The 21093-nt window shown below is 38.9% G+C and overlaps 1 protein-coding gene across 1 annotated transcript; it reads left to right on the top strand.

Annotated features, from left to right (window-relative positions):
- The first annotated feature begins 383 nt into the window (after nucleotides 1-383).
- Nucleotides 384-15679, top strand: rps6ka4 (ribosomal protein S6 kinase, polypeptide 4). Its single transcript, XM_046041036.1, has 18 exons — nucleotides 384-1365; nucleotides 3199-3270; nucleotides 3742-3809; nucleotides 4251-4401; nucleotides 4606-4721; nucleotides 5583-5690; nucleotides 5822-5902; nucleotides 6321-6424; nucleotides 8404-8554; nucleotides 8651-8812; nucleotides 9031-9156; nucleotides 9803-9936; nucleotides 10086-10179; nucleotides 10331-10501; nucleotides 11560-11751; nucleotides 11832-11991; nucleotides 13098-13261; nucleotides 13358-15679. Exons 1-18 carry the CDS (start codon nucleotides 1275-1277, stop codon nucleotides 13571-13573), a joined length of 2361 nt encoding a protein of 786 aa, XP_045896992.1. The 5' UTR covers nucleotides 384-1274; the 3' UTR covers nucleotides 13574-15679.
- The last annotated feature ends 5414 nt before the right edge of the window (nucleotides 15680-21093 follow it).

Here is a 21093-nt window from a genome sequence, read left to right as displayed (position 1 = left end):
CCACCAGTGGTTACATTGACTCAGTGTAACAGTTAGTAGCAAACTTACATTTTATAGTAGGGTCTTAGTCACTTTGCAGTACACACACCATTAAAAAGTACAATGGAGAGCTTCCTCATACATGTAAATATTGTAGGCCGAATGTTAATAGATGTTAGTATATAAATTGGAAATAATCTCCCTCTATAGTGTAAACATGAGGTATGTCAGAGTTGAATGTATGTTTAGCATCACAAAGGCCTATAACAAAATCTAAGCAATGCAAGTGTAAGACAAAATGTACACCTATTTATCTCCCCCCAAAAATACAGCAACTGCCATTATTGAATCAGTATATAATCTTCCCGGTTCTCAATGAGGTCTCGAGCTCCGTCGCTCCGCCCACATCGAGAGTTCACGTGACTGACCGTCGCCCAGGTTGTGTCGAAAGCATCCTGGTGTTAGCAGTTAGCTAGCAGCTGACAAAAAATATAAATATAAAGTCAAGAGAGAATATTTTTAGAATGGGCGAATTATTAATATAGCGAAAAAGAAGATAAAGAACTTCCCAAATTGGCCTTTCCAGCATGGTCTGATAGCCGATTTCTGAAAAGACCAGTTAACATAACGTTAACGTTAGCTAACTAAACACTTCGCTAACGTACAAACTTTGACGGGCAACAGCAGCAATTCTACCATCCCAGCTAGCTAGGTAACATGGCTTGTTATTGTAGCAATTATGCTAGCTAACGGTGTAGGCGATTAACGTAACGCATTCACTTATAACGCGTTATTTTCATCAGTCGTTTACGTGAAACTAGCGTTAATGTTATTACTTAGTACGTTAGCTATTAATAATGACTACTGTTAAGCAGCTAATGCTAACGTTAGCCACTTAAACTTCATTGCAACTAGCAAAACTCGAAATCAGTAACGTTACTGGGGATCTTTCTCATAGCTAGTAGTAAATAAAACCAATAGCACATAGTAACCTGTAATCTGAATAGCTACATTTCTGTGTTTTATGATTGATTTCGGCCAATCACAGGAGATAAGTAATGCGAAACACCAGGATGTCAAACGCACGGGGATTAACGTTAGTGCAGCACTATTGTCTACAAAACACAGCTGTCCGGTCATTTCGATAATCCTTGTGTTCTTCATAATGCAGCTAACGTTAAAATAGATTTTCGTAATTGCTGAACGTGAAGTGTAACATCTTGTAAATATTAAAACAGTTGACTATCCAGTTCATCTTAAACAGTCTGTATAGGGTTTAGTTTACTTTTCTTGAAATGATGCCTGGGAACGCATCTGATAGTAGTGATGACTCCGATGCCATAACGAATGAAAAGGCCTGTACCGTAAAGCATCAAATCACCAATGGTAAGTCAAGTACACCGTCTGAAATAAAGCAAGTTATGTAAACTGCATTAAATGATAAATAGACTCTCCTGCACACTTTAATTAATTCCATCATTTAATTAATACAACATTTGTGAAACGTACATTTTTAATTGTTGGAGCTTTGACAGACAGGTGTTGGTTTCAATTCTGCAGAGTTAAAAATGACCAAAAGTGATAAGGCTACAGTTGATGGTAATGTTATATTCAATTGCATTATGTTGTAAGGTGTTTCTAACAGTTCCCTGCTACGCTTGCTTCTCCATATGTAAATAGAAAATGTTAGCAACACTTCTCTTTGTGATGATGCGGTGCAATGAAACACAACACCAAAATGAACCATTTTATTCAGTCAAAATTCAGCTAGTTTGTGTGCCTAGCTTTGTCAAACCTGAGGAGCATGTTAACAGTAAATAGGTGCACTGCCTTCAGAAAGGACTCTTGACTCTGTTTGTGTCAAGAAGAAGGTGAAGGTGAAGAAGACCTATTGTAACCTTATAGTATGTTTATGGACACTGTATCCTATAATATAATGTACACTGCTTTAAAATTAAAGGGAACACTTAATCATCACAGTATAACATAAAATCAATTAAACTTAAGGGGTATCAATCTCTCCAGTTATGAAGCATAAGCAATTGGGAATCAGCGTCTCTTGCTTTGGTGCAAAGAAAAGTGACAACAGGTGCACTGGAGAGGCAAAAGCAAGAACACCCCCCAAAAAAGAAAATGGTTTTCCAGGTGGTGGCCACAAACAGTTGCTCTCTCCTTAGCTTTCCTGACTGACTGTTGGCTAGTTTTGTGTTTTGCTAGTGTCCATTCACTACTGGTAGCCTCAAGCGGTACCTGCTGCCCATGCATGTAGGTAGGTAGGTTTATTGTCACAATATAACAAGTTCTAGAGTGAAATTGTGTTTTGTAAGGATGGCACCTTGGACACCATCCATCGTCTATTCAGGCGCATGCCCAGACATAGCTGGGAGTGCATACAGGCATGTGGGGGCCATACACACTACTGAGTGTCATTATGAGTTGCTGTGATGAAAGTCATGCAAGTTAGGTTTGCCTGTGATTTCACTTGTTTTACATAAATTTTTTGGTGTGATTTTGAATCCAGCCCTTAGTCGGTTGATAATTTTGGTTTCCCCTGACCGTTGTCACATCATTTTGTTCTCAACGAATAATACAATATACAGTAAAGATTTTAAACTTTCTTTCATCGAGCTCTGATGTGTGATTAAAGTGTTCCCTTCATTTTTTGAGTAGTGTCTGTACATCTACATAGAAAATCCACACAGAACCACATAAAGCAGATAACTGTTGCGATATCCTTCTTCAGTAAGTTGCACATTTCAGGTTAGTTGCACATCTGGTCATGCCATACTCTGTGTTGTCAGTGCATGTTTTTCATCAGCAGAAGTTACAGGAAAAATTGGTGTTACTTTGTCATTGATTAGGGTATATTGATTGAAGTTCAACAACCTTTTAATCTATTGAGAGCAGTTCAGTAGGCAGCATTCTCTGAAGTTGTAATAAACTATCAGCTAAATATTGAATATTGATAAGATAACTGAATATATAATAGTATAAATGAATGCTTTTCACTGCTGAAAGTCTAACTTACAGTTCATCACCGTCTGATAAAAGTTCGATGGCTCTTTCAGCATATTTAAGAGATACTAATATTAGTAACTAGTATTTTTAAAATATGGCCACCTAGTCTTTTAAAAAAACAAATGTTTGTGTTTGCAGGGCACAGAAATTGAACATATACTACTGTATGTTCTAATTGTGGCATTTTCTTTCTGCCACTAGCTAACCTCACAGGTCACACCGAGAGGGTCGGCATGGAGAACTTTGAGCTGCTCAAAGTCTTGGGCACTGGAGGTAAGTGTCTTTTGTGAAGCACGAAGTATATGAAATACAGATACAGTTGTTAAACCTGAAGAAAAACCTGTTGACACATATATTTTCCTGTCATGGTTAAATATCTTAAGGGCAAAATGTATATAATTAATTTTCATAGCTTGTAAGAGAAAGGGTCTCCGAGGACCTAAATGCAGTGGTAAATAATTTTTTTACATTTACATCCTGATTTGGAAGTTGCAAACCATCAAAACGGCATGAGTAGTGTCTGAATGTTAAGAGGAAGACCATATGCTGTTAGATGTCTCTGTTATTAGATCTTATGCATAATGAATACTTCTGAGAGATCTGAGAGGCTGGCTCTGTCAACAAAACAACACCGGATTAATTTTGGTGTGCAGCAATGTTTTTGCGTATATTGCAGTTCAGTTTCACTTTCGTACTAGAAATAATTTGATCAAATGGATGAACAATTTGTTTGTCTTTGTCTAGCTTATGGGAAAGTGTTTTTGGTCAGGAAGAACACTGGTCACGATGCAGGCCAGCTTTATGCTATGAAGGTGAGACTCTTACTCTAACAATATTGTTACTAAATGTGATCACAAAACAGTTTCATAGATAAAACAATAAATCACTTATGTTATGCTATGTTTTAAATTCAAGATGGGAAACCTTCTTAAGTGTTTTTTGAATAATTCACTGATTTTTCTTTTATTCCACATAAATTTATAATGCTTGCACAGCACATGACGAGATGCCACAAAGTGAAAGTTGAGTTGCCATATACTGAAAGTGAAGTGAAGGGGGGGAAAAATATTTTTTAGCATAATTTTCTCAGGCAGATAATATTTGGTACTTTTTTAGCTGTTTTACTTTGTCTGGCCTTTAAAATGAATTCTATACAGGATGTCTAGATTTTCCAGGTGTTGACTTAACGCCCAAATTTTGACTAAAATCATTAGTCAAAATTTAAGTTCAGTTTATTGTGATTACTACCCTAGGTGTTAAAGAAAGCAGCTATTGTTCAAAAGGCAAAGACAACAGAACATACTCGCACTGAGAGGCAGGTGCTGGAGCACATCCGCCAGTCCCCCTTCCTGGTCACACTCCACTATGCCTTTCAGACGCAGAGCAAACTGCACCTCATCCTCGGTGAGTAACTGGACACTATAACCAAACACGTGACTCTGTGTAACTCCTCTCTTCTTTTTTGAAGGGCTGAATAGACGTTCTCTTTACGTTTTCTGTCTATTACTGTACAGTTTGTTGGCATTTTGTGCATAATATGTGTTAGTGTAATTTCCGTATCATGTGTATTCATGCTGCCTGTGTATTTGTCTGTGTGTGTGAGTACAGATTATGTGAGCGGCGGGGAGATGTTCACTCATTTGTACCAGCGGGATCACTTTCCTGAGGAGGCAGTGCGGATTTATATTGGGGAAATAATCCTGGCTCTGGAGCACCTGCACAAGGTGGGCGTCCCTCCTTCCAGCTATATACCTTAAAAGCTACATTTATTGATTTTCAGATACTGAGAGGCAGAAGAAAGACAGAGCAGTCTTATAGAGACACTGCACCAACTGATCACCTTGTATATTGTTATGACTGATGTGTTCGTAAGCAGTTGCCTAATTACACTAATATAGCAGACACAGAGCAATATTATCCCCCAAATCACCAGCAACTTTTTGGTTGAATAAATGATTGACTTTTTTCACCAGATAGTCACTAACTAGTCATTAGGTTGGGCAGGAAGTCCCCTCTGGACTCTTACTTTACTGCCTGAAACACTCTAATACCAGAGAAGCAACTGTGGCATTAAAATATATATGTGTCTTTTAAAAGGATGTGCACAAACCACTGTATGGAAAGAGTGCATTTTCAAGGTTGTTTTATGAGTACATTCTGGATGTTTTTATTAATTAGCAGTAGTTTGTGGCCTTTGGCAGGTTAAACTAGAATCACAGTGTAGCATTTAAATTTTTATGTTTTTGAGACGGTAGATTCTTGAAAATCACCAATTGCACTAAGAATCCAAATTGGCTGAAAACCATAATGTTGATTTCTATGAGTTGTTCCTTTGGATAGCATCAAATAAAGCCATCTTGGTGACTTATATTGTCATTTGTATTGAGGTATTGTTGCAATTAATGGTTGTGCTTCAGTTTGGGCAGACAGATTTAAGGATCAGAACTTTAGAAGAATAGAACTACTGAATGGGGTTTTGAAAATTACCAGTAGATAATAGGTAATGTTTGTCTTCTTTGCTCATAAAAGTCTTTATTTATTTTCTGGGAATGTAACTTGTAAGTTTTCACTGCGTTTTTGTCCAGCTTGGGATTGTGTACCGAGACATCAAATTGGAAAACATTCTTCTTGACAGTGAAGGCCATGTGGTATTGACTGATTTTGGGCTCAGCAAGGAGTTTCTGGAAGAAGAGGTATGTAAACACGATACCAAAATCTAAACATAGGAGTGTGTGTGTGCATGTCGACAGTGATATGTGCAATGTGTGTTATCTGTTATCTCAATTAACGGTTATACTTTATTTTCCCCTTCTCCTCATTACAGAAGGAAAGAACTTACTCTTTCTGTGGCACCATTGAGTACATGGCCCCTGAAATCATCAGGGGGAAAGCCGGGCATGGCAAGGTAAATATATGACAGTAACACAGGAAGTACAGATGTTTAGTATTCATTTCATTTTGGTAAAGATTTTAAGTGCTCACACATGTATAGTAATTGTTCATATTATCCATTTTTTACATTCAGATGTTTCTGAGATCTACTGTGACTTGAACATTTAGCTGTTGATAATTAAATTTCAGTTAAAGACTAAATGGATGTCTCATGACTTTGGGTAACTGGGGCCTTTGCAGAGCATGTGTCTATAAATAAAATCCACTTTGAACACTGTATGGGATAATGTGCTATACGCCAGATCAAAGATAAGATTGACATTTTTGGTCAGTATCAAGACAGACAACCCACAGTCCACTAACTTAATACACAATGGGGGCCTTATCTTGTCATATTTTGTTCACCTTCTTTGAAGTGTCTTCTCCTTCAGTCTGTAGATTGGTGGAGCCTTGGGATCCTCATGTTTGAGCTTCTAACGGGAGCATCTCCTTTTACCTTGGAGGGAGAGAGGAACTCCCAGAGTGAGGTGTCAAAGTGAGTGAAGCTGACTTTATCTCCATTATGTGTTCAGACCTTAAACCAACCTTCCATATTCTCAAGTCATAAAAGTTATCTCAGCAATTGTGTTGGAGGTCTGGTTTATTGATTTTATGTGAACTAAATGAACCGGCATTTGTCATTATGAGACTTTCTGCCCAATAAAAAAAGAGATAAAAAGCAGCTCTCAGCGATGTCAACCCGTAATAAAATTCATCACAGGAGACAGTGACTCAAAAACACAGTAGCAAAGTACAGCATTAAATACAGACACATTACAATGACGGTGGTGCGGAGTCAAGCGGTGTCTTCACTCAAAGTTGCTAACTAGTTATAAAATTGCTGGAAAGTTAATAAACATTGGCCGCATCATTTCTCCTTATTACTTTAATTCTAAAATAACTCTGTCCCTTAAAACCATCATGTCACTCATGCTTATCACATTTCTTTGCTTTGTTAGCGAGGGAGCTAGCCAGCTATAGTTTGTCAATCCGGTCAGTATCGTAGCAGATTGAAGCCCTGTTTGCCCTGTTAAAATAACTGCATTACGTTGTTAAAGCAAACTCGACACTTTTGTATCCATTTCAAATTGAAAGCCTTCAATGTACAGAAGCATTTTATTTCTTAACAAGACTTTTATTGTTAAAACATTTGCAGGAATGTGTTGTAGAAAATTCATCATTCATGGGCTCTCATTATGTTAATCAGGAGTCACGCGCAACACCTAGTGGTAAAATTTGGTGTGTCTGCTCCTGTATTTGGCATCATTTCAAACCGGTTTGATAACTTTTACATTGGCCCAACCCTAGTGGAAATCTTAAAGCTGCTCTAGGATTTTGTCATACAGTATCTCACGGCTCTTCAATTACAAATTCTATTGGGTTGGATTTTAAATCCAGGACACTGAGATGGGCCGGACATTTTCTCATGAGTTGGGATGGGTATCATTAAGATTTTTTGTCACTTGTATTGGTAATCCTTATTGGTTCAGTTTATCTTGATGCTCTTATCAGTCCTGTTTATTACTAAATAACCGCATATATTATTTGAAAAAATAATCTAATATTTTTTTTTAACTAAATGTTGTTTCTAGAGCAGCAACAGGATTTACAACAGCAAAGTCACTAATATCTCACTGGAAACAAATCTAACATGTCAAATAAACATGTCATAACAAATAAATCATATTCCTGACAACAACATACTGAGTGAAGTTTAGAAAGAATCAACTCGGTCCCTTCTGTCCTCCTCTGCTGCTGCTGCTGGTTGAGAGACGGGCTGGTTGGTCTCAGCCACGAGCTGAGTTTGTAATGTGCTATATTTTAATGTACTGGCAAACTAAGCTGAACAGTTACAAAAGACAGACAGCTTTCACTTTAGCTTATTTTTAACAATAAGCTTAGCCGAACTAGCGCTGTGCCTGTGTAAAACAAAAACACACCTATAGTGGATGAGAGACTCAGCAGATTAAAACATTGCGTTTTGTGTATTTATGCTAAACAGATGTGTTGGTAAAGTATTGGCTTTTTACTCGCAAAGTTTTTATTACACCACGTAGCCTACTTAACAAGCGTAGTTGCTGTCAACGTCTGTAATGTCCACTAATCAGCTGGCTGACTTTGTGTGTGTGTGGTGGAGGCGCTCTACAGACACACAGAGGAGCGGAGAGGCTGCAGGTCGGTTAGTTGAGCCTTGATTGGTGGTGATCGGTACAGCACATGTGAAACTCAAGAAAGGAATGAGAAGGAAACGATATAGCTCACTCTTTAGCTACTTCCATTCACTATACACGTAGTTTAATTTTGTTGTCATATATATTAGATTATGTGCTGGGCCACATGGAGGTTGCTTCGGGGCTGGATGTAGCGTGTGGGCCACCAATTGAATAGGGCTGCAGTATCTGATGAGGTTACTATGTTAACGAAATGGGCATTTTTTTTCCCCCTTGACCATCTTTTCCACCCCTCCTCTGTCAGACGTATTTTGCGCTGTGATCCTCCGTTCCCCTCTATGATTGGACCCACTGCTCAGGACCTGCTGAGGAAGTTGTTGGTGAAAGATCCGCACAAGAGGCTGGGTTCTGGACCTCGAGGGGCTGAAGACATCAAAGCACATTCCTTCTTCAAGGTCCTACTTAACTCAAATACCAGTCACTCACAAATGTCTTTTCCCCGTCACCTCTTCAGCCATAACTCTTCCCATCTGCTTTTTGTTTCCTTACAGGGACTGAATTGGGCTGACCTAGCACAGAAGAAAGTGGCAAGTCCATTCAAGCCAGAGCTGAAGAATGAACTTGACGTAGGGAACTTTGCTGAGGAGTTCACTGGGATGGATCCCGTCTACTCTCCAGCGAGCACACCTCCAAGCACTGACCGCCTGTTTCAGGTTAGTCTTGCTGACTCAACCCTGCCCCTTTAAAAAAAAAAGCTGGACTTCCAAAATAAAATACCTATAACCACCATCTGAAAATAATAACATTCTGACAAATTTAATAGTACCCTAATATTAAATAAGATTATGGTACAAGATTAATTTTCTATTAATACAGTTATGCGTTTCTCTCTCATACCACACCACCTAACATTACTTCTCTCTTGTTTTAGGGTTACTCCTTTATTGCTCCCTCCATCCTGTTTAATAAAAATGCAGTCATGGGAGACTTTGTGGAATCGCAGGTCCGTGCTGATCGACCAGGTTCAGCCTCTGTCCAGCGCAGTGCAATGTTAGAGGTACGGATCTTGAACCAGCCGACCTTGGTTTAGGTTTAATTTCTGGTTAAGGTTTAAAGTGATCTGGGCATTAGTTGTTGTTCTCGTTGTTCTTTACTTTATGGTAGAGAGGCAGTTTTGCAAAACCAACATGTCTTCATTGGAAGCCACTCTGTAATCTAGACAGATGTACAAAGCATCTAAAAAAGGCTCTGCAGCGTTAGTTAATTAGGACAGAGGAAGGAAGACAAACTAGTTCATTTAGCCTAGTTTATTAACCAAAGTTAGCTCACCTTACCTCACTGCATGTTCTGTCATATTTTATCAAGGGCTTGGCAATATTGAAGAAATATCACAATTATCAGGAAACATTGTTCTGATAGCATTATACAGTATTATAGTATCTGTTTAGGAATAGGAAATAGGTCAGCTTGTCCAGTTGATGTTTTTCCACATTAGACTGCATGCTGTAAAGCTGCATTGTTTTTAGCTGGTATTCCCAAAAAATGCAGAAATCAGAGAAATCTGTCCTAGTCATGTCTTTGTATTAGTTATTTAACAGCATGTGTATCACAACTCGTTATATATGTATGTATACACTGATAGATGATAAAGAATATCCCTTAACAGCTCAATGTGACTCATATGTCCCTTTTTTTTTCTTCAGGAATCCCAGTTTTTTCAGCACTATGAGCTGTGTCTTCTTGGGCCGCCCCTAGGTGAGGGTAGTTTCTCTGTGTGCAGGAAATGCAGACACAAGCAAACTGACCACGAATACGCTGTCAAGATCGTCAGCCGCAGGTGAGTAGAGATGTGATGCTACAACAACGTCTAAGTAAAAGCTTTGAGTTTGTGTGCCTAACTATGCTTTACAGTATCACAGTACCATCTGATGATAGAAGTCTCAGAATGTCCTTGTTGATCACTGAATAATGATTATTTTGTGTTAGAATGGAGGCAAACACCCAGAGGGAGATTGCTGCTTTGAGGCAATGTGAGGCTCACCCAAACATTGTCAAACTGCATGAAGTCTATACTGATCAGGTACAGTGGACATGTACAATTAGTGTCGTAACATTAACACAACAAATAGTGAATATACTGTATGTACTTTAAGGGATGTACATATTGAGCAGTGTGGAACAACCAAATCATGGCATAAACTCTTCTCTTTGCACACCGTCCTCTCTGTCAGTACCACACATATTTAGTGATGGAGCTACTGCGAGGTGGGGAGCTGCTGGAAAGGATCAAGAGGAAGAAACTCTTTGGCGAGGCAGAGGCCAGTCAGCTGTTACAGAGCCTGGTCTCAGCTGTCAGCTTCATGCACGAGGCCGGAGTCGTGCACAGAGACCTCAAACCAGAGGTGGGCTTAGCTTTGATGACTTGATTCACTCCTGGTCTCTCTTAAAAAAAAAAAACATACAAGATGACTCTGATGATGCAATAGCACCAAGCAATATGTGATCCTGTTCATATGAAAACACCTGTTCAACGTTATTACAGCCATAATTCTACTGTATCAAATCATATTAAAGTTTAAAATATATTTCAGTAATTAGAAATTGCCAGAGAAGTTAGAAAGGAAGCCTTGGCATGTGTAATTATTGGCCCAAACAACAGTGAAATTTGAATTATCAGTATTTTATCACTGAACTGCATGTGTTCTGTGCGCATCTTGGATGTCTCATATTAACTGGCTGAATACAGCGTTATAACTGACCAGTTTCATATGTGGAGATGTTAGTGTGGTTATTTTACAGCATTATCCTACATGACATTATCAAGACAAACACAGTGGACAACAGTGCATAATGCTTCTGTGCTGCAGTGCAACTCTTTTCAAAATGAAGGCTGCAGATTTTTTCACACATATCCGACTGTCTTCAGATGACTGTTGGATTTAATTAACTGAAGGAGAAGGCTTTCATATAGTGTATGGCAGCTGTGAATGACAGATAGTGGTGAGACTTACCCATTCACTTTTAGTTCTGCATAATGTTTTACTGAGATGCCTGTTGTAATTGCATAAACTTATTTTTTATTGCCAATCTAAATGCATTTACTTGTTGGAGAGTATTTATCTACATTATTCCACAATTTCTGCACCTTATTCTTAAGTACTGAGATTGTGCTTTTTGACAGAATCCCCCAATTATGTATCATGAGTGATATGGAAATACCTCTTTTTATGGTGCTTCATTTGAATGAAACTCCCATCTGTTTGCCCTCTACTCCCCCCTTTGCACCACATGTTCTTCAAAGGTCACAAAATGCCACACGCATAGCAAGGTTAGGAACATGCCAACTTGTATTATTTAGTAGTAGTAGTACTAGTAGTATTTAGTAGTCTTTGCTCTGTCAGGAAAATGGAGCTATGAAATAAGAGAGGATGATCATGGGTTTTATTTGTTTACCTTACAGAACGTGCTGTTTTCAGATGAAGGCGAGGACTCGGTGCTGAAAGTAATAGATTTTGGATTTGCCCGCCTGTGCCCTGCAGGCAGCGCCCCCCTGCAGACTCCCTGCTTCACGCTGCAGTATGCTGCACCTGAACTTTTTGAGAGTGCGGGATACGACAAAGCCTGTGACCTCTGGAGTCTTGGAGTCATTCTGGTAATTTTACCTAAAACCATTCTGTCTCATCAGTAAGGCTAACTGAAGTTCTTATGACTCTCTATGTGCATTTTCATCAGTACACCATGCTGTCAGGCCAGGTGCCATTTCAGAGTGAGCAGCGTGGGATGACCTCATTACATGCCGCTGACATCATGCAAAAGATAAAAGAGGGCGATTTCTCATTGGAAGGGGAGGCCTGGAAGGGCGTATCAGAGGATGCCAAAGAGCTTGTTAAAGGTATGTGATATAGTGAGTTTTTACTGACCTATGGGAGATGGTTTAGGGAGTGCCCAGTGTTTTTAGGAGTTGTCATTTAGCAGTCAGAGAATTGTTGAATATTTTGAATAAAGTTTGCTTGTGTGTCTTGATTGTGGCAAAAAAGGAAGACTGGTGCATTTGCCAGGTTAGTGCAGTTAGTTTGTGCAGATGTAAAAGCTGTCAATCAAACTCTGGTGTGGACAAAACCACCGCAGCGAGACTGCCGACTCTAGTGCAATTCGCTTGTGATGTGAAAACAAATGAACCAACCACAGGTTTATTTATTATTGTAGATTTGTGAAATCTATTCATGAAGCGATCTCATAATTGATCTGTATAAGCTATGTATATATGTATGCAAATCATTTGGTAACCATGTATGCATGTCAGCGTGTATGCATGTATTTTTCCTGATTAATAGGTCAAAAGCTGTTAAAAATGCTGTGCTTGTACTACGTGTACTTTTTAATAGACTTAATGAACTGACAAAGTGTGTGACAGCGATCCCACAGTAATAAGCCCTGAATCATTACTGGTCAAGACACCTCCTCTTCGTCCTGTCTCTGCGCTATTATTCATAACATGCGGTATTAATGCATGTAATCAGTTATTTCTTCGTGAACTCTTTGTGACACCGAAGAACATAAATATACACATCAGAAGCATTAAAGTGCTGCATAAACTTCAGTCACTGGCATTTGATTTCCCCACGGGGGTCCTGATGATGTGCTGATGATGCAGGATGACACGTGCCAAAACTGTCCAATCAACGAGTTACCTGTCAGTCTGTGTAACTTTACTTTACTCCTCTTGGTTGAAATGCAACTATGTATAATGTTTTCCCCCTGGTCTGCACCAAATTGACCCAATCGCAGGTGTGAAAGCAGCTCACAGCTTGTTTGCTGTATTTCTTCTCCTCGTTTTTTCGTAACAGGAGTGTGAAAGAAGTGCCCACCATATAAGGGCCACTAGAGGTACTAACCCCTTCTGCAGTGAGCCATCAGCTCAGCGCCTGATCCCTTATATCTTGTTCTCTCATCTCTGTGTGTTTTTGTCTGTTTTAACCCCTCTCGCTATGACTTAAGGCCTACTGACAGTGGATCCAGAGAGTCGTCTGAAACTCTCCGATCTGAAAGAGAACAGCTGGCTGCAGGGCGGAGCATCAATGTCCACCACTCCTTTGTGCACTCCAGATGTGCTAGAGTCTAGTGGGCCTACTGTCCGTACCTATGTCAATGCCACTTACAAGGTAATAGCATTGCGTACTTACTGTCTCAAGGCTCTTATGATAGATGTTAGGTGCATGCATCTTACTTTTTCTCTGGTCATTTTCCTCTCTCATCAGGCTTTCAACCGTGGTAAGAGAGAGGGCTTCTTTCTGAAAAGTGTCGACAACGCTCCCCTTGCAAAACGGCGAAAGCTGAAGATGACAAGTACAGGTGTAGAGACCCGATGGAGTTCATCCTCTTCCTCCTCCTCCTCTTCTACTTCCTCCTCCTCTGCCTCTGCAGCAGCATCCAAAGCACAGCCAAAGCAAACTGTGACCCCAAAGCAGAGCTAGCCTGAATGGCAGGGGAGAAGACAGCAGGAAAATGAAGTAATATGTACTAATACTGGCGACACCATGTCGTCTTCTGGTGATAGGGTCACCCAATTCCAAAAAAACATACAAACCAAAAGACTGGTTTAAGTTAGTGTTAAGAATTCCACTTTTAACCCGAAAGCAGCTTCATTCATCATGCCGTATTCTCCTCAAACCAAACACTTATTTTCCTTGAGTGGATGGAAAAGAGGATGGTAGAGGTCTAGATTGGCATCTTTAAGATGTACAGAAATCTGTGGCCTTGAGAAGAAATTATACTTAATCAGTATTTGTGCACCATAATGTGGTGATATGACACACTTAAAGATGAAAATGAGACATTTACCTACTTTCGCTGTGGGTAAGAATCAGTGCCTGGCTATATAGGGATAAAGGGAAAAAGGAGCCATAAATGAGCAGAAGCCATATATATACAGCAAAGCAGTGGATATATCGATTGAGCCGTTGAGAATACACACATATTTGCACATAATGGGTGATTAGTCCTTCCAGGAATTAGCAGGATTAATCCTTTCATTGTACCGAGTTATTTTTAACTTTGCCACACTTACAATGATGAAAAAACAGCAAAGGTTTGGCCGTAAGTGCTGTGCCAAATGTAGGGACTCTGCTCTTTAAAGATGACATGAAATGTTTTGCATTTAGGTTGACAGAAATCTATCTGTTTGCACTATTTGGAGAGAATGTAAAATCAAATGGGCAAGAAGAGCTAATTGCTGGAAGTACTGCGTGCAGAAATGCTTTGAGATTGCAGCTGATGAACAATGCTGTAGTAGATATCTTCTCCATTGGATGTGTGCTGTTTTATGTGTCAGTCCTAAGGGCACTGATTACTCTACACACTACCAAGTCCACAGATCCCATTGAACACAACACAGAGTGCGCGTCTTGATCGAAGATGTTTCTTACCATTGCTGTAAATTACTTGCATTATTGTGGCGCTCTGAAAATCTCTAGCATGCTAATCTGTTGTGATGGTGAACTGTAAGAAGCTTTTCTATGTTTTGGTATCTTGGACTCACTAAGGAAACGTCACCCAGAATGTTTTTATGCTACCACGTGCAGCTTGAGTGTTTGCACGTAGACTGGAGCAAAATCTATTTTGGTGATTTTTTTTTTGTGTACCACTTTGGGCTTGTGAATTTTAAAAGGGTATTAGTTTTCTATTGCCCTTTAAGATCCAAGCCATATGTGGCTATTACAAACACAATCTGATTTCATACGTTGAAATATTGTTCCTATTATCTCAGCTGGTTGTCACCTGGGCTGAGGGTCAGGCCCAGACATGTCTTTTTACAGATGTAGTTTTAAAACAATTTATGACTTTGGAATGAAAATTATTTTACAGAATGCAACACTTAATAATGACTTTAATATGGTTATGGATTGACCATCCTGTGAGATCTGTTGTGTGTATATACTCATCCATGATTTAAAACAAACAAACAAAAAAAACCCAATGTATGTAATGATTTAAATTTCCACAACTGTTTTTATGGTAAATTAGTCTCCTGATGGAATTATTAATTTTTTTTTTTTTATTATTATTATTTTTTTTTTACTTGTTGCACAGTCAGTTGATCAATTAAACACATTTCAGCTTTAAAGGTGCTTTTACTGATATTTATTACATATAATTGATTTTAATGCTGTGGTAATGGGATTGATTATTAAATTGGCTCCTGTTGTCTACCAGAACTGCGTGTGTGGGTGCATGCGTGGCTGTGTGAGGGCATGAGTGTACTGGGAGGTTGGTTGTACTGGTATTTCTCCACCAGATGAAGCATTATTAAGTTACTGTATTATTTTCTTGTTGTTGTTGTTGCCGCCCTTGTCAGTTTAAAGATAACTGGTTGTTTGTGTTGGAACATTGGAGTTTTTACTTAAACTGTGCTTTTATTGGTGTTGATAAATCTTTTCTTCTAGTAAATGATGTTTTTCTTTCTTTTTTTGAGCATTACTATTTTACTGAGATGCACTGTCACTGATGTCGTAAATGGGAAGGTATCTTTTGCACCAAGATTCTTTTTGGTTGGTGCAAAATAAACATTACTTTTAAACAAATGCTTGTTTGTTTTGTCTTTTTCGTGTTACAATTACTAACTCAGTAGTTCGAGCATTGTCAGACTTGGCACCAACTACACTGAGATCCATTAATACTGAGGCTGAGACTTTGAATTATTGTTACTGAACGCAAACAAATTATACAGGAGGTATGACAACCATTCCTTTTGACAAAAGCCATTCCAAAGTATACCTATACCTATAAAGCGTCCCTATGCTTTAAAACCTGTTGGTAACTGCCACCTTTTTCCAGGAAAAACACCTAAAATAACATACCTAATATTAATCAGGAATAACTCCTAGATGCATAATTCTGGTCTCCTTTGAAAGGTCAGAATCTAAGGAATATAAATCTATTGAAATTAACATTTATTTTACCATTACAGACTAAATGCAATGAAGAAAAGTATATTTTTATCCTTGCTTGGTAAAAAGCAATTTTTTCTTTTAATACAATAAACCATCAAACCATCATCAACTAGATTATAATGCAACTGAATGTCTTTTAATGCACCTGGCATACAATTGTAACTGTACATTTGATGAAAATAAACTAAAATACAACAGTTATAAATTTTTTTTTAAATAAACCAGGTGAACATCCATATTTACTGTTTAAATATTGACTTTTATTGGGAGTTATATTTAAAACACTATTTATGTCCATACAACCAAGTTCCAAATATTGAAATATTGATAAAAACAGTGAATATTGATCAATAGCACTCCCATGCTTTACAGGTTTATAACTTGAGATAACATAACATAACAGATCCCACAGTAAAGGGGGAAGGGGGGCCATCAATCAATCCGGATTGAGCAGACCTTTCATTTGATACCCTGGATGTCTATATAGCTACTAGGGGTCGGCTTCCGGACCGCAAAAAAGTGTGTGTGTTCCAAAGCGGCACTTCTCTGTCTCTGCAAAAAAAGGCGAGAGAAGTCAAGGACAGCTCCCAGGTATTCCGCAATAATCAAGATGGAGTCTGGTGATGTTTTTAGCAACAAATCAGCGGATGTTTGGACTGAAACCAGGGAAAAAGGCAAAAGGAAGTCAGCGGTTGTAATTGTATATGTATACTGGTGCATTTGTTGTTACTTTTATCCAGCTACTTAGTCTGTAATGTCTGTGATTTGAGCGATGTGAGCTATACAGCTGATCTCAGGGGGAGATTAGCTTTGGTTTGAGAGGTTGGACATGAGGATGAGGATATGTAGTGATTAGAGATAACTGGATGGCAATTACTGTAGTCATGTTCACAAAGCGATTTATGTTGTGAGATAGGCTCATTTAGATGCTTGGTGTTTGATGTGTGTTTGGTGTAGATAAAAATAGTTGATTTGAGCTTCTAGCTGAGCCACCTAGCTTCACATAGGGTGTAGCCTGCATAGGGTGATGAAATACTAGTTTCAGACATGAATTTCTCATTTACATTTTGCGTGAAAATTGGTTTTCATATCAATTTAGATTTGTTATGAAGTCATTGCCATCTTTAAACTTAACATCAATAGTGTATCTTAAACCCTTATTCAATCTGTTGGTTTTAGCTTCTGTTTACAATAGATGGTCAGTAATGTTCATAGAGGCTTTAAGGTTTATCTACCTCTCTAGTCTGGAATAGAGAGGTAAAATCAACAAAAAGGACAAAACAAAATTGGAGATTGAGTGGATTTCTGAGAATTTTTGCTGATCCTCATCCAGGTTTTAGAAAAATATAGAAGAAAAGATATGGCCATCTTTCATCGTTAAACACTGCTGCTTGTGGGCCGAAACTTAACACCAGAATGCGCAATGCATTGCTTTAGCTTCAGCTAATCAAGCATTCACAAAGGTCTGGTTTTTGGTGACAGCTTAATTGTACTTGGGTGCTTCATATCCTTCACACGCTGATTGCTTGATGATGATGCTGCCATGCTGAGGTCTGGTTCCAATAATCCTGTTATAAAAACACTGAGATAATCACAAATGTAGTGTGCATGACTGAATTCTTTAAAATGTATTTTCAACCTCCATAATGTGAATGTGAGTTTCTTTTCAGTCACAGAATCCCTCTGTCCAGCTGTTATTTCTGTCCCTGCACAGCTTACAGTACATCTGAGCTGCTTAACAGTGGGAGAGGATCACTGCATTAATGGTACTTCTGAATGTCCTATACTGTAGTGTACTGCTGTTGTTGCTGCATCCTTTGTAGGTTTTTTTTTCACATGGTATTAAACCAAAGAAGATTTTCTAGCTGTCCTTGCATAATAAACCTCCCCTCCACTCTGTGTATCTTGTGTATAACAGCCACATTCATGCTGAGATACACGCACATGTGGCCTGATAACTCTATTTCTTAGTTAGCTTCTCTGTTGCTAGCATGCTGCAACATCCTGTTCTGTGTAATGAGTTAATAGTACCATTAGGTGGCTGCTGTGTGCTGTCCTTTGTGTCCTGTTTTATCTGTCCCTTCATCTTCTCCTTTATCTGGTGTTCACTCCCTCATTTGGTTACCTCTGTGAAATATATGAATAACCCTACCCTAACCCTCTCTGTGCTCAGTAAAAATCAATTGTACGATACTTGGAAAATGTTGGATTATATTGGATTACATGGTTTTTTTATCGATCATCTAAATGATGTGAAGCATGACGGTCAATGGCACTGGATTTATACGGTTACCTGCTGCATTGCCCTATTAGACCACACGGATATTTGAAACATTGCTCAGGACAAGACAGCAATTAACAGCACAGGACAAAAGGAACAGGACATAGCCAACACAAGGCAGGACAGAAAAGGACACAGTGGCCAGCTAATGATACAAGACCTTCATTACCACAGGACAAGACACTAAATTACACCCTCTGCCTAAATGATGACTCTTTCTCAGGTAACACCAAGCCAGGAGCCTGTTAAAGACATTATACATGAAGGATTTGTAGACCTAAAGAGAAGCACTCATCAAAACATCTGCCGATCACCTCTACTGACTTAACAAAAAACAGAGTAAGCTGAGGCTGCTGGGAGTGTCATTTGTTTTCCAGGTATTTGGTCATAAACACGACCTGGATGAAAAGTCAGGGGATCATCAGTCATTAAGGTTTGGCACCATGTACCAGATTTCATGGCAATCCATCCAATAGTTGTTGATACATTTCAGTTTGGAGCAAAGTGGTGGGCCAGAGATCAAAATTGCTATGGCACAAAAGGAGGCACAGAAGGTGATATTCTATTGGTGGTGATGATGCATGTGATAACACAAAAGCAAGGAGAAACCAATAAAACTGATTGGCATGCTTTGCAGGCTGCTCATTGATTGTTGGCAGCAGACGAATTCTCTGCTGAGCCTCTGGGCTAATCAAACTCTTCGCTTCACATATTCTACAGACTGTGTGCTGCAGCAAAGGCCGCTGTTATTGGCACCGCAACGCTTACAAACAGCTGCACTCTCTGAAGGGCAAAACTTTTGTCTCTGCATGAAGAAGCAAATGTTTACTTATAAAAGGCACGCTCTCACGCAGAAAAGGAATTAAAGCCAACAAACTGTTGGCGAAAAACAGCTCTACTGGCATGGCAAATTGAAACTATGTTTAGATTTTGTGAGGAATTAAATATTAATTAGAGGGCTGATTTAAAATGTAATCTTAAGGATATTAACAGTTCCGCAGACACCTTTGAAAGTGCCATAAAAACTGTTATAACAATCTGCAGTGTACCAAAAAATCCTTCGAGATCCGTTTACAGTTGTGGACAACAATATTTTGTAATGTGCTACATTTCTTTGTTGTGTGAGACCTTGCAGCTTTATTGGAAAAATTTAATGTAATGTTTCACTAAAAACAAGCTCTGCAGTTTGAGAAGCTCTACATCTACAGCTGTCCAGCGTGGTCTTTATGTTCAAAACTGTACACTAAGTGGTTTAACTGATCAGAGTGCTTAATTAAATATTTAATGGGCTATTAAAATATGTGGTTTATGATCATATATATGTCACAAAATGTTGCCCATCAAGCACCCACAATTATCTAGTAGTTCACTGATACGTTTCATGAACTCTGGCGCTGTCCATGGTCCTGAACCCTGCACCATAAATTCCACACCACCGGGGGTCAGTAGGAAGCTTGGCAATGACAGCACAAGAGCCACAGTGAGCGGTTGAGAAGCAATGGATAACATGAATATAATGTGTCGTTGAGTCATTAATCAAATCAATCCCCGGGTGGAAGATTTGCACGAAATAAATGTAATATATTGAGCATGACAAAGACGGATTTGGACGTAACACTTGCTCAAAATCATCAATTACAGTCGCTTGGAAGTGACCCAAGAACGGAGGGCGCTTCCTTCAGCAGCGTACACACACTCAATAGAGGGAAACGTTTCCCAGCAGCACCATCATGCTGTAGGAATTCACTTATTGATGAGTTTCCAGAGCAGATCACACACAGATGCGGACTGAAATTCCTCTATTAAACTGTGTGTTGAGTTGTATATGGGCTTCTCGGGAAAGCAAAGGATGTCAAGACACTCTATTGACTTGTGCCATATGATGCAAACTGTACAGTATTATTAGACTGGAGAAAAAAAGAAGATTAGAACATAGGGTTTATGTGACAATTAAACTGACAAGTAAATCTAAAGGAGCACTGCACCTTACCTTTAGTAATACTCAGTGGGAGTATTACTCAGCCTGTTAAAACAGTTAAACAGCTGCATGTCTTTTGTGACTCGGGGGGAGCTTTCTAAAGCCTCAAGAAAATAACCCTGATGATGTCATAGTGATGTCACCAGGGTTATCTTGAGTTGGGCTTCAGACTTCAAATATTATATTATAAATGGAGGACACTGAGTTTGAAAAATTAACGCTTTTAACAGGCAAGGAAGGCTCAATGAAAAACACTATAGAGTTGCATTCTGGGAATTGAAGGACCAGCTCTTTTGAAGCTTGACCTATACGTGTGACTAGAAGGTCTGATGTTCCGCTTGCAAACAAATTTGCAATGTTAAATTGCCAGAATACCCCTTTAAACACAAAGTCATCTTTTTTCTTGCTTACACATTTTCCAATGTGTTGTTGCTTTAGCCGGGTAAATTAATACCCAAACAAGAAAGCAGTAAGTCACATTAAATGTGTTGACACATTGTTTACTTTTACTGTTGTCAGTTGATCTCAAAAATGTCAGAGACTGTGTTTTAAACTGGATGGCATTTTTGTTTGAGTTTATTTCATTGTGTCGAAGAGGTTTCATTAACCCAAGCGTCAACACATTTTCATACCTCACAACTTCCTTTAATGTGAAATTAAAAATAACCAGTTAAGGGGTGTAACCTGGCAGTGACAGTGTGTAAATTAATGGCGGTGTGTAAATGAACACTTCTCAGCTAATGAGTGAATCCCCTCTGTGTATGTACGGCAGGTGAGAGTGGTACT

The sequence above is a fragment of the Micropterus dolomieu genome, linkage group LG23, assembly GCF_021292245.1.
Source record: "Micropterus dolomieu isolate WLL.071019.BEF.003 ecotype Adirondacks linkage group LG23, ASM2129224v1, whole genome shotgun sequence".
Taxonomy (NCBI): Eukaryota; Metazoa; Chordata; class Actinopteri; order Centrarchiformes; family Centrarchidae; genus Micropterus; species Micropterus dolomieu.
Note: the sequence above shows the minus strand (reverse complement) of the source record. Positions and strands in the feature narration are given on the sequence as shown.